The sequence below is a fragment of the Temnothorax longispinosus genome, chromosome 2 (genome assembly GCF_030848805.1).
Source record: "Temnothorax longispinosus isolate EJ_2023e chromosome 2, Tlon_JGU_v1, whole genome shotgun sequence".
Lineage (NCBI taxonomy): Eukaryota > Metazoa > Arthropoda > Insecta > Hymenoptera > Formicidae > Temnothorax > Temnothorax longispinosus.
This window is the reverse complement of record NC_092359.1, coordinates 20,743,954-20,756,084: the sequence shown is the minus strand read 5'-3', so window position 1 is coordinate 20,756,084 and position 12,131 is coordinate 20,743,954. Positions and strand designations below refer to the sequence as shown.

Below are 12,131 nucleotides of genomic sequence, written 5' to 3'. Positions count from 1 at the left end.
AAGAGCGGGCGAGCGGATCAAGAACATTCCCTTTCAGAAAAACCGGGCGAAATAATCGAAAATAGTGATCGACCGTCTCAAAAAGTACGGCATTCCAACTCGCGTCTCTGTGCTCGCCGAGAGTGAATCTCGTGTCGGAATAACGTATCTATACCGTCGTTGCGTACTTATATCGGGCTTCGCGAAAATTTCCGTTTCACACGCTAGGTGAATCCGGGAGTCGCGAAGATCGTTCTCTCGATAGGCACCGGGTTCGTCTCGAGACAATACGTACTTTTTCCGCTCTTCCGTATACACGATCGGCGTGTCTCTCGACGCGACATTCGCGAGTGGCGTCGAATTAATTGACTTATCGCAACAATAGAATACGGCGGATTTAAGAAGTTTTCGTCTCATTTAACGCCAGCGAAGTGCCGAATCCGAACGCTCTGTGCTCGCCGAGAGTGAATCTCGGCGTCGGAGTAACGCCGTGTCTACCGTCATGGCGTACAGTGAATTTCGAAAGTTTCCGTTTCACACGCAGGTGAGTCGTTTGCGTCGCGGAGCGTACCTCCTCCTCTTCCGCCCCCGTCGCAAATTTTCCGTCAACTACAATCGCATCGCATTCAATGATATCGAAAATAAGGCCGCGACTTTGTCGGACGCGTCCGTATATGCGCCGCGTATAATATAATTCGCGTATATAATTCGCGCCCATGTAAATGCCGCGCAGTTTGCCGCGGACAATCGCGTAACGAAGTAGCTCCCAACGCCGTGCCACCCGGAGAACCGGAGCTACCGCGGCCGTGTGATAACGCCCCCGACCGACCGTTTCCGACGCGGCCAGGGCCAGGGCTTCCGTAGACGCGAGAATTCGCAACCGAAAAGTCCGGCCCGATGTATGCACGGCGCACACCGCCCCGGCCTCGAACATCGCACGAACTTCAATTAGCGACCAGTGGCAATTAGCAGAGCACACGAGGCTCCCCGCTCGCCGCGCCGAAAATTCTCCCGTGCGACGTGGGAGATGCAGGCGATGCAGCTGTAAGCTGCAAGGCAACCTATGCAAATTAATAGTTTGGTCTTTTCCTGTTCTCTTTTTGTTCCCGGACCCTCTCGCTCTTTTTCTCTCTCTCTCTCCATCTTTCTTTCTCTTTCTCTTGAGGGTTGCTCGTTTTTGCGCTAGATCGTGAACTTTTTTTCGTCGCCGTCGTCCAAATGATTGCATCCCCGAAGTATAGAAAGAAGGGAGAAGCGAAAGCGCTTCTCTTGTTCTCGTACTAATATTGTATGTCAAGGCAAGAGCAAACGCGTGTCGTCGCTGTAGAGAGCTTAATTCTTTTACGGGAGCTTCTTCGAAAGTTTAGTTGGCGCGCGAGACGGACGGCTGTACGGTATATACGGAACGCAAAGTCTAATATAAAAACACATTGACTTTATTACATTATTATAAGAGAATTAGTTACGACGCGTTGTCCGCCGTGTGTAACATAAAAGAATTTTTCGTTTCTGTAAAATCTTTCAGGCAACCGTGTCGAGCTCATCATCGACAAAAATTGCGCGCAAACGATCATTTATGTCGTCGCGGGAGTGATCATACCCGGAACAAATTTCAATTAGCACCCGATAGCAATTAACAACGTGTACACAGTGCTCGTTTGACGGCTCTCACACAAGTCATTCTCGCGAAAAGCATTTCAAATTAATAAGTTCTCCATCCCTCCGTTACTCTCCGCCATACGCGTACCATTCATTCGATCGTCTGCGCTTCTCCCCGCTGACGATAAATAACAGTGAATGTGCCACGTCCATATTCGATATTAGTTTCGTTGATAGCGTAGCTGTAGCTAAACGTCCAGAAATCGGATGGATCGATCGCGACCGCGGCTCGATATTCCGATTTCCGATATTCGTGAATAAGACCGCCGGCGCGGCGCGGCCAGGGAAGATACTCTCGGGGGGCGCTTATCACGCAGACTCTCTCTCTCTCGAACAACAGATGTATCCGGAGTAAGTACCTGTCGACGCGATGGGCGTCACGACGACTGGCGCGTACAATGACAATCTCGTACGACAACACAGCGACGTCCCTTAATCCACGCTGACGGAAATGCACACATTCGAGGCGGCGGCGCCGTAAACCGAAAGCGTAAACCGCGCCACGACAGCCCCCGTCCGATGAGCGTTCCCGTCCTCGAGTGTCGAGACTGTCGAGACAAATTCTCGTCTTCGACTCATTAAATATCATCCTGTTTCTGGGGGCGGAAGGAGGAGTCGAGGGGGATCGACGGGGGTTCACGGGGGATATACGATGCAACGCGCGGTAGTCCGACGACATGATCGTGCCGACCAAATGGGATAATCGTCGACGCAGGGGAAACAGAGTGATGGCACGTCGAGGTACGATTCGTCTCGGCGTGCATGTGCGCGTGTGACTTACAAAGTGCCCAAGTGCGAGGGAGAGGTCAAGGATCGTATCCCAGCGTGAATCACCGTGACTTGGCTCTCGGCTCGGACTCGGACTCGACAACACAAACAAACTTCACGTTGCGGCTTGTATGCGAAGGTGAGTCGACATTTATTAATTTTCGATACATCCATCAGAACGCGCGTTTTCATACAGAATGTGATTCTGCCGTTTTCTCGTTTTGTAAGAGAGAAATCTCCACTCTTCGCCGAGAGGCTTGATTTCTTGATCAAGCAGCTTGTTAGATATTTAAAGATTTTTAATGAAGCAATTTAAAGCTTGTTGAAATTTAAATGTCTGATGAATCCGAGAAAAACAAGGCAATTGCGCGAGAAAAGAAGTGCAATAAAATGAGATACAGTCTGAAAGAAACTGAGAATTTAATTTTATTAGAATATATATCGCATCTTGCGAAGTTTGCATTAGAGGATTGTGCGTAAACTCTGTGTACTTACTGCAGTAATCTACTTACATAAGAAACTACGCAGCTGCCTCACGCGCAAGTTAGAGCTTTAGCCAGCCTTCAAGTTGCCACGCGCAAAGTTGATGACATTTTTACTATACACGACTTGCGAAACTTTATAACGCATACATATTGTGCGTGTGAAACACGATTAGATTGTAACGGTAAAACAGAGGAACGGATTGAGAAAAATTTCTTGTACGCTGTACCGCGACGTATTATTTATTTTATTTTCTCGTATTTATCGATTATCTCACACAATTTTATTTTACAGTAAGAAGAGTGCAGAAGCGTACAAGAAAATTTTAATTAAAATATTTTTGTCCAAGGTAAAGTTTACGCTACAGTTTCTGTCCAACTTTTTTTTATCAATCTCCACGTGATCTTATAAGCATCGCGTAGCGTAAAAATCGGATGAGTGGTAAGATGCGTCGTAACTTTGATAATCTGTCCTATAGCGGTTTTTGACGAGAATCACTTAAAACTTTTGGATCTCATGGACAAGAACTCGAAGAATTTTTATGAATATCGTCATAATCTCGCGAAACGACTCCTACACATTTTCTACATTCTAAACGACGTATATTAGGAAAGTATTAATAAATAGCTACGGAAAGAATTCTATGTATTAAAATTAAAAATATTATAGATATTAATTCTAATAATATCTATATTAAACTATAACGGATACGCATCTCATATAGCTATTTGCATTTCTACATTCTAAACGACGTATATTAGGAAAGTATTAATAAATAGCTATACGGAAAGAATTCTATATATTAAAATTAAAAATATTATAGATATTAATTCTAATAATATATTAAACTATAACGGATACGCATCTCATATAGCAATTTGCATTTCTCATTACTTGACTTTTGTACGTAACAGCGAGAGAGTTCGCACTTAAAATTATATTTGAATATACTTGAATTTTTATTAAGATGTCAGCTCTCCGCGCGTTAACGCAATCTCCCCCGAGACTCCTTTTACGCAATGAGAATCTCCATGGCATCAATTTAAAAAAAAATTTTTTTTACGGATTTTACAATGTGATATACGAACTATTACGAACCAATATAAAACATTTTTATCCTTCAATCTCACAATTGATTTTATCGAGGATTTTACATGTTCACAATATGTTCGCGCACGAGTGTTACACGATAGTATCCAATCGATTTTTTGATACTCTCTTCTTCGAAAAGATAGCAATATGCTTTCGCCGAGTTGGTTCGCGTTTAATCCATATTTTCTGGAAAATACGTTTCCGCAGACTTACAATCGTTCATCCGTCACCGCTAAAAGCTGTTACGCGCCACATGCGTTGGAAGTACCGTATCTCTCGTGCATTAAAACTGTATCGGCAAATAAATGTGAACTCACAAAAAATGACCGAGCACCGCATTGGTGACATGAAAAATATGATGCAAAAATCCTGATATATGTTTTTCTATAAAAAAAAATCCCCGCACTTTAATTATGCGGACTCGACGTCCAAAAATAATATCGCCCTGTAAATGTCAGACATGAGATAAATCATGATATTATAAAGCGACGACAATCATTCATATTTTAGTCGTTGTTATTTAATCCGTGTTCAGCAGTGAAACTGTGGTGCTTGCAGCACGATGCAATTTTAGTGCAATTAAAATCTTGCAAAGGATTTTTACGATACGCACGTAAATATGATATTATCCCGCGTATAATCTGTGACTTTAATTAATGCAACAACTCAGAGCGTAATTACTTTGGAATGATATTTTTGGTATATTCATATACACAAGCACAATCTCAGTATATCGCATACATATCGCTTTAATATCACAAATTTGCGCACCAGTTGCTTCTCTAGCAAGTTTACTGCAAAAACAATTACGTATTTCGGAATAAATTTGAAAAACTATTCTATACATCTATAATACATTTAATAATGTTTTCTTATATTAAACCAAACTTATTTTTTAAAAGCCTTTATGGCGAACTGTCGAAAGCTGTCTTCTTCAGTGATTTAACTGTTTGAAAATATAGACAAAGTCGCCAGAGAGAATTTCAGAATTTACGAAAACCTCGATGTCTAAATAAATATTAAAAGTTGCAACATTTTTTAATAGTTTCTCATATTCGTCTACGTATATTCGTCTCCTTCCGGTATATAATTAATTCTGAAGGGCAAAACTCTTCAGACAACAAGTGTAATATTACAGTTTCGGAATGTACAGAATGTCTGCTTTGCGGTATTCGCGCGGCCTACCCGACACGAGAGCTGCGATCTGACGAGCAAATCCCAGCCGCAAATTCGACTTGCACTTTCACAAGGGCGGATCTACTGGTTGGACCGTAATATTTGTGGTGACCGTAGAATGCCTCAACAACCCTTTAAAGTACCGTTCTCTCTATATCTCTCTCTCACTCTCTGTCGACGATTGTCGACGCATGGTTGTTCATTACTTTTCGAGATCGCTCTCGTCCGATCTATATGTCTCTCTTCAACAATTCTCGCGAGCAGTTCTCCACGCCAAAGAATGTCATTAAAGCAATACTGGGAGCTCGCTGCTGAATACCGCAGCTCAGATTGTTACGAAATTGCGTGGAAGTGATTTTCTCGAAACTGTACTGCTGAAGATAATGAGAACGACTCTGTTCATTTGTTAAGCGGAACAACCAACGAGATTATTAGAATTCTGTGCGACGTAATAGCGACGAAGCGACAATGCCCCTCTCTGAGTGTGCTCCTTCTCGACTCCTTCTCAAATTTTCTGGAGCAATACCTTCGTGAAACATATAACGCGATGAATATTATATTTTATGTTTTATGTCAATAAAATATTTCCATGTTTTATACTTTGATCATTACATATATTTTAAATGTATGATTTATATTTCTGTAGTATAATTTATATTATATTAATTAATTCATTATTTATCGCTTATAAGAGAAACCAGACTTCTAATAAAAGAGTTTAAGTAAAAAACAATTTAGGAATACTTCCAATAAATAGAGCCAGAATGATGATATCTGTCGGTCTGTTCTTGACACTTGCAAGGCAAATTAATTCGCGACAGCTGACTCGGTTGTCAGTTCGATTAAGTGTTGGGTGGAGCTGAGTGGTTATGTAACAAATTAGATCTGACTATGCCGACTAGTTTATAGGCTGCGTATTTACTTGAGGCTATATAATGCACGTGAGATCTAAGCCACAGGCTATTATTGCTGTATCGACATTCAATATTGCAAATCTCATTTTGATGCTGCGGCTGTACATATAACGTACGGAACATAACTTCAATTGGGATTATGTACTTGGAAAATAATTTAGTTGCAATAACTCGTTTCTTCACTTCTCTAGTAGAAAAATTTCGTAAGCTTTTAATAACTTGAAGAGTAGCTAAAAGAAAAAGAAGGTTTAAAATCTTCTAATTTTCTAAAACTTTTGTGAAAAATAAAATATGGCAATTATGATACGTGTATCAGTAGAAGAAAGATCAATACCTGAATTATCTGTTTGCAAAAGATGAGAGAGAGCTTCTGCATTAATTAAATTTATATGACATTCTATATTTCACATTTATCGTACACATTACATTACATCTCATTTTACTGATAATTTACTTATTTTAAATAATCGTTAAAGCCATTTTCCACGCAATTATCATACTATTTAAATCAATTCTGTTCTTCTTTGATGTTGTTCAACCTGATGATGAAATATGTCATTGGTTCATTATATGTTTACGTTGATCCGGTTAATGATAGCCGATGGATATATCTGTATTTGTATGAAATATGGTTATTCGACAGCTTTGTCAAATATTTTCGAAATACACTCGAAAGTACGAGGATAAAATGACATCCAGGACATCCTTAATTTCAAGAAGTTTCGATAAAATATGTTTTTTTATGTACCTATTATAATTTTTAATATGTACTTATTATGATTTGAAAAATGGCGACGTGTATTTAAAACTTGATTTAAAAGTATCTTTCTAGACATTGATAGTCCACAATTACTTCTCCCGTATCTTAAATCTGTAATTGATATTACGTGTAAATTATATTAAATATGAGTAATGGCCGAAAACAGAAAATAAAAATCCATAACTTGATGTTTGATGCGAATCAAAAGAGCTTTTTCATATTTTGTAGTCAATTCAAGATTTAAGAACCTAAGGCTTTAACGATTTCGCGTCCATCATCGTCAGACAAAGTATTTACTTCACACTAGCGAGCTTGCGAGGGATAAAGGAAGGAAGGAAGTGCCGAAGGAAGGAAGAAAGCTGGGGAGAACGTCATGAGAAAAGGGCGATCCATCAAAATCAAAAGAGCGCCACCGCAAGCGCCAAGGGTCGTTTACTTTCTCTGCTCCTCGGCGGATACTTCGTTATTTTTCGAGTCGCCTCTTATCTTTTTTCCCTTTGTCCTCGCCGTTTGTGTCATTATCCCCACACCTATATGTGACACTGGCGAAGTGGCCAGATAAATGATATAACAAGTAACTATACATGTACAAAGGATAGTCTTGATTTATTCGGGTGGGTTGAGTGGAATATCTCGGGTCTGAATATATACATTCTTAAAAATATGATACTTTATAAACGGCATGAAAAAATCATTAATCAATCGTCAATCAAAGTAAATCAATCAAATATCACTTGGATGACAATTAGTATGCTAATTAATGTTGCGTGTTCCAATAACGACCGTACGTTAACTCTCTCTAAAAGCTCAATATATCAAGGTTATCGACCTGTTTACTTCTTATCACAAAGTTTTCCGACTGAAAACAGTTCTGTCGTTACACACCGCAAGTATACGGAGGAGTTTTTCTGAAAAACTAGACGGGGCGTTAACTAGGTAAGACAGCAACATGTGGGAATTTTAATGCAAAATGTTCTGCTAGAGATTTACGCGCGTGAGAATAACGTCAGCGTCGCCCGATACATATATCGCGACGAGTTTTCACCACTCGAATGCCTGAATAATTGGAAATTCAATAACTCGACACGCGGTACAACTTGAGACTGCAAGCAGCATGTTAAGTAACACTATCGCCGCGCTGCCAACTTGATGATTTAGTAGCGCGGAAGGAAATACATATGAGAGAGAGGGAGAGGAGGCTCGACGAGAGCAGGGCGGAGCCTGTGAGCGCGGGTGCGTGAATCTATTTAAGCGCGACACTGAGAGAATCACGAAGTGAAGGGTGAAGAGAGGAGAGAATAATGGATGGTATACCCGTAATGTCACGTGCAGCATGCCGAAACCACGCCGTCCACACTCTCGGCTGTGTTAATCAAACGGCGCGCGAGGTAGCCCGCGGAAAAGGCGACCACCGGGTGGCCGGGCGGGTACGGTCAGACACGCGCGGCCAGGTATAAGAGATATACAGCGATATACACGACTGTCGCCACGGCTACCTGCGCGAAAACACGCGAGAAATCGTACAACGTAATTGTCGCATACCGATATCCACGTAGATCCGGATTCCACGTCGTGTAATTTAGCGGCTAGACTCTGTTAATCCGCGACCGATATACCCTCCGACCGGAGATCGATTTTCGGCGTGAATTATCGCCTGGTGTGAGCCACGCCCGAACGGGAAATCGTGTTGAATCCGCATTAAAATTTAGCTCCAATTAGATTTGCAATAATTATGAGGGTAACTGTAACACGCCGAATAATGTGTTCCGCGTGCATATAATGCGAAATGTCATTCGTGTGGGTAATGGAAAAACGGATGTACAGCGAATTATACATCTTAATTCGGTATGCATGGTATTTTGCAATTCGTAATACCCACAGAATGGTAAAAGACGTTTGTCATTTCTTAGTCTCGGATTTTGTCTTCTTTATTTCATATGTTAATTTTTATCAAATTTTTATTTAATAATTCGACACACCAAATACAGTTTAACGAAAATATCTACAACAAAAGATTGCATATAACGCTTCTATAAGGACCAAACGCGATCAATAGGCTATACAAAAGTGTCGAGAAGTACGTTGTTGCATTTTGCATACATATCGCGCGGACTTTGAAGTTTGCAACGTTGCTAAGCAACAAAAATAAAAATCTTTTAGATTCTGTTAACAGCCAATTTTTTATACATAATTTTATCAAAAAAAACAAAAAGAAAGAATAATATACAGTTTTTAATTACTTAACACCCCCAAACTACCCCTAAACTGTGGATAAAAGTAAAAAAAATTAATATCTTCTGTGTTTACGCGATTCTCCGAAATTTTTTTGCTTTAAAAATTAACAATCCCTCTCAAAAGAAACCTCCATCAGTTTGGAGTACTTCCGAGAGGGGGAACCTCCCCTAACAGAAGGATGAAGTGTTTAAAAATTTCTGTCTCCCGTATTTACGCGATTCTCCGAAATTTTTTTGTTTTAAAAATTAACAATCCCTCTCAGAAGAAACCTCCATCAGTTTGGAGTACTTCCGAGAGGGGGAACTTCCCCTAACAGAGGGATGAAGTGTTTAAAAATTTCTATCTCCCGTGTTTACGCGATTTTCCGAAATTTTTTTGTTTTAAAAATTAACAATCACTCTCAAAAGAAACCACCATCAGTTTGGAAAATCGACCAAATACGGGAGATAGAAAATTTTTAAACACTTCATCCCTCTGTTAGGGGAGGTTCCCCCTCTCGGAAGTACTCCAAACTGATGGAGGTTTCTTCTGAGAGGAATTGTTAATTTCTAAAACAAAAAAATTTCGGAGAATCGCGTAAACACGGGAGATATAAAATTCTCAAACTTATCATCCCTCTGTTAGAGGAGGTTCCCCCTCTCGAAAGTATTCCAAACTGATGGTGGTTTCTTTTGAGAGTGATTGTTAATTTTTAAAACAAAAAAATTTCGGAGAATAGCGTAAACACGGGAGATAGAAATTTTTAAACACTTCATTCCTCTGTTAGGGGAGGTTCCCCCTCTCGGAAGTACTCCAAACTGATGGAGGTTTCTTTTGAGAGAGATTGTTAATTTTTAAAGCAAAAAAATTTCGGAGAATCGCGTAAACACAGAAGATATTAATTTATTTTTTTTATTTATTTTTTTTACTTTTATCCACAGTTTAGGGGTAGTTTGGGGGTGTTAAGTAATTAAAAACTGTATATTATTCTTTCTTTTCGTTTTTTTTTTTATAAAATTATGTATAAAAAATTGGCTGTTAACAGAATCTAAAAGATTTTTATTTTCGTTGTTTAGCAACGTTGCAAACTTCAAAGTCATTGACACACTACTATTACGTGTATTCTAATCTCAATCACAACATTGTACATTACGCAATTCATTAACGTACTTTGCGTCCATTAGTTGAATTAATTCATTAACTCCACGATGCGATCTCGTAATGGAATTAAGCCTGAGATTATTAGACTGTTGTCGTCTCTTCCTATTATCTAATCAAATCATTAGAAACATCAATACAAACATTCAGATGTTGCCGTATACCTATATTTTTCTCCTCGCGTCCATCAATATCTTTGCAGGAAACGCATAATTACCTAACATTTTACCCAGCCATTACAATACCTGTTGAACAATCGCCATTCTCATTATTCGTTTTAATAAGTCAAGTTATAAATATGATATAGTTACGCGCCAGCTCGTTATCGTTAACATTAGTGCCTGCGTTGCAAGAACAATATCATTACCGTTAATGGTTTATGGCATACGTCCCGCATGTATGTATAAGCCACGCGTACTTTTATTACAGTTTGAAATTAGTTTAGGCGTGTTGAGAGTGTATTATGCAGCAGGTACATTACGCGGGGTAGCGATATATGTCCGCAATTATATACTAACTTCTATCGATGGAGCCTGTTCGGAATAGTTTATAATGAGTCCCTAATAAAGAGAAATTATTGATAGACCGTTCGCTACTTTCTTAGCGAGAACAAAGAGCTGAAGGTAACATATGTTACTCCGACATATTCATCTGGAGATTGACAATATTGTAAGTTAGTATCGAAATACGTATATATACAGATGAAAGAGAGGAAACGTCCATCGCGCATAAGCAGTTAGAATGTATGAAGGGGTCAAGCGGAAGAAAAAATTGTATCTGTAATTGAAGGATATGGCGTGCATCCTGCATACAACACCGAACCGGATATCGCGAAAATAGAATTTGATACTGACATTAATTGAGTGGCAATATTACGCATAACGATTTCATGAATCACGGAGGATGATTATTACTTTAGCTCGGAAAATATCCAAATTTCATTATTGACATATCGTTGCTGTTCGTTTATTATATTAATTTAATGGGAAGTATATTAGCTTCTGCATAAATTTGCAGCGATATATTGAACTCTGTTACAGGCCTCATACATACTTAAAAATTCTAATTGAAGGAAGGAGAAAAACTCGCGAATGCAAATAATATTGAATAATAATGTCATAATTCATAAAATTTCAATCCAACTTTGCGAAGAAGTCATAGCATAACGCCCAATTACAATCTCTAGCGCGCTGTTGCAATTTGCATTTGTGTATTTTTGTTGTTCCGTGTTGCTTGTTGGATATTAATTCGTAGTTATCGACCGCTTCGTTACGAACTTGTAATTAATTTGTCGTTTTGCATCAAAACACCGGCGTTCCGTTTAGATTGCTAACTCGACATGTTAACTCGTCGATCTTCTTTTTCATTCGACATACATTTTACGACCGACCGACAAAAAACCCGAGTCTTTCCTGACAACGGGAAATGTCGGGTATTTTTAAAAACTAGGCTGTCCATATCGGTGGGATACGCAAATCGGATCAATCCGACATCCGAACAAAACTCAGGCGCTCGCGCTCCGCAATTTCAAATATTGCTCGCGCTAATAGAAACTGCGCAGTGTCAATACCGAAATGTCCATTGTGTTATGCAAATAATCGCACCCAAGCGAACAGGGCTGACGTAGAAATTCGAGAATGAAACCGTTGACCCATAGCGACGCGCATTTTGTGCAACATGTAACATTTATATGAAGAGATATCATAAATGTGAGAATGTGTCAATTTGCCATTTTTATTATCGATCATGAACACTGGTGCTCTTGTTAATTGTAAAATAAAGTTCATCCGCGAGCGTCATAGAAAGAACGTCATCCCATCATGCCGTTGTCCATTCAGAAACATTTTCTATCACTTTAAATGACGAATATCATCGTAAGCTCTTCAGCGTTACAATAAAGCTCGCGAGAGTGTTTCTGGCGCAGGAAA

The 12,131-nt window shown here is 39.5% G+C and overlaps 2 protein-coding genes across 3 annotated transcripts in view; one reads left to right on the top strand and one right to left on the bottom strand.

Moving 5' to 3' along the window:
* Positions 1–12,131, top strand: part of LOC139808515 (uncharacterized) — a 102,404-nt gene that overhangs the window by 5,027 nt on the left and 85,246 nt on the right. For both annotated transcript variants that reach the window (XM_071770571.1, XM_071770570.1), the window contains exon 2: positions 2,248–2,545. Coding sequence is in view for 1 of the 2 variants with exons in the window: in XM_071770570.1 (XP_071626671.1) it covers positions 2,538–2,545 (8 nt within the window). In the remaining variant the exon portion in view is untranslated. The remainder of the gene's footprint in view (positions 1–2,247; positions 2,546–12,131) is intronic.
* LOC139808516 (uncharacterized) overlaps positions 1–12,131 on the bottom strand; it is a 333,331-nt gene that overhangs the window by 304,640 nt on the left and 16,560 nt on the right. The window lies entirely within an intron of this gene.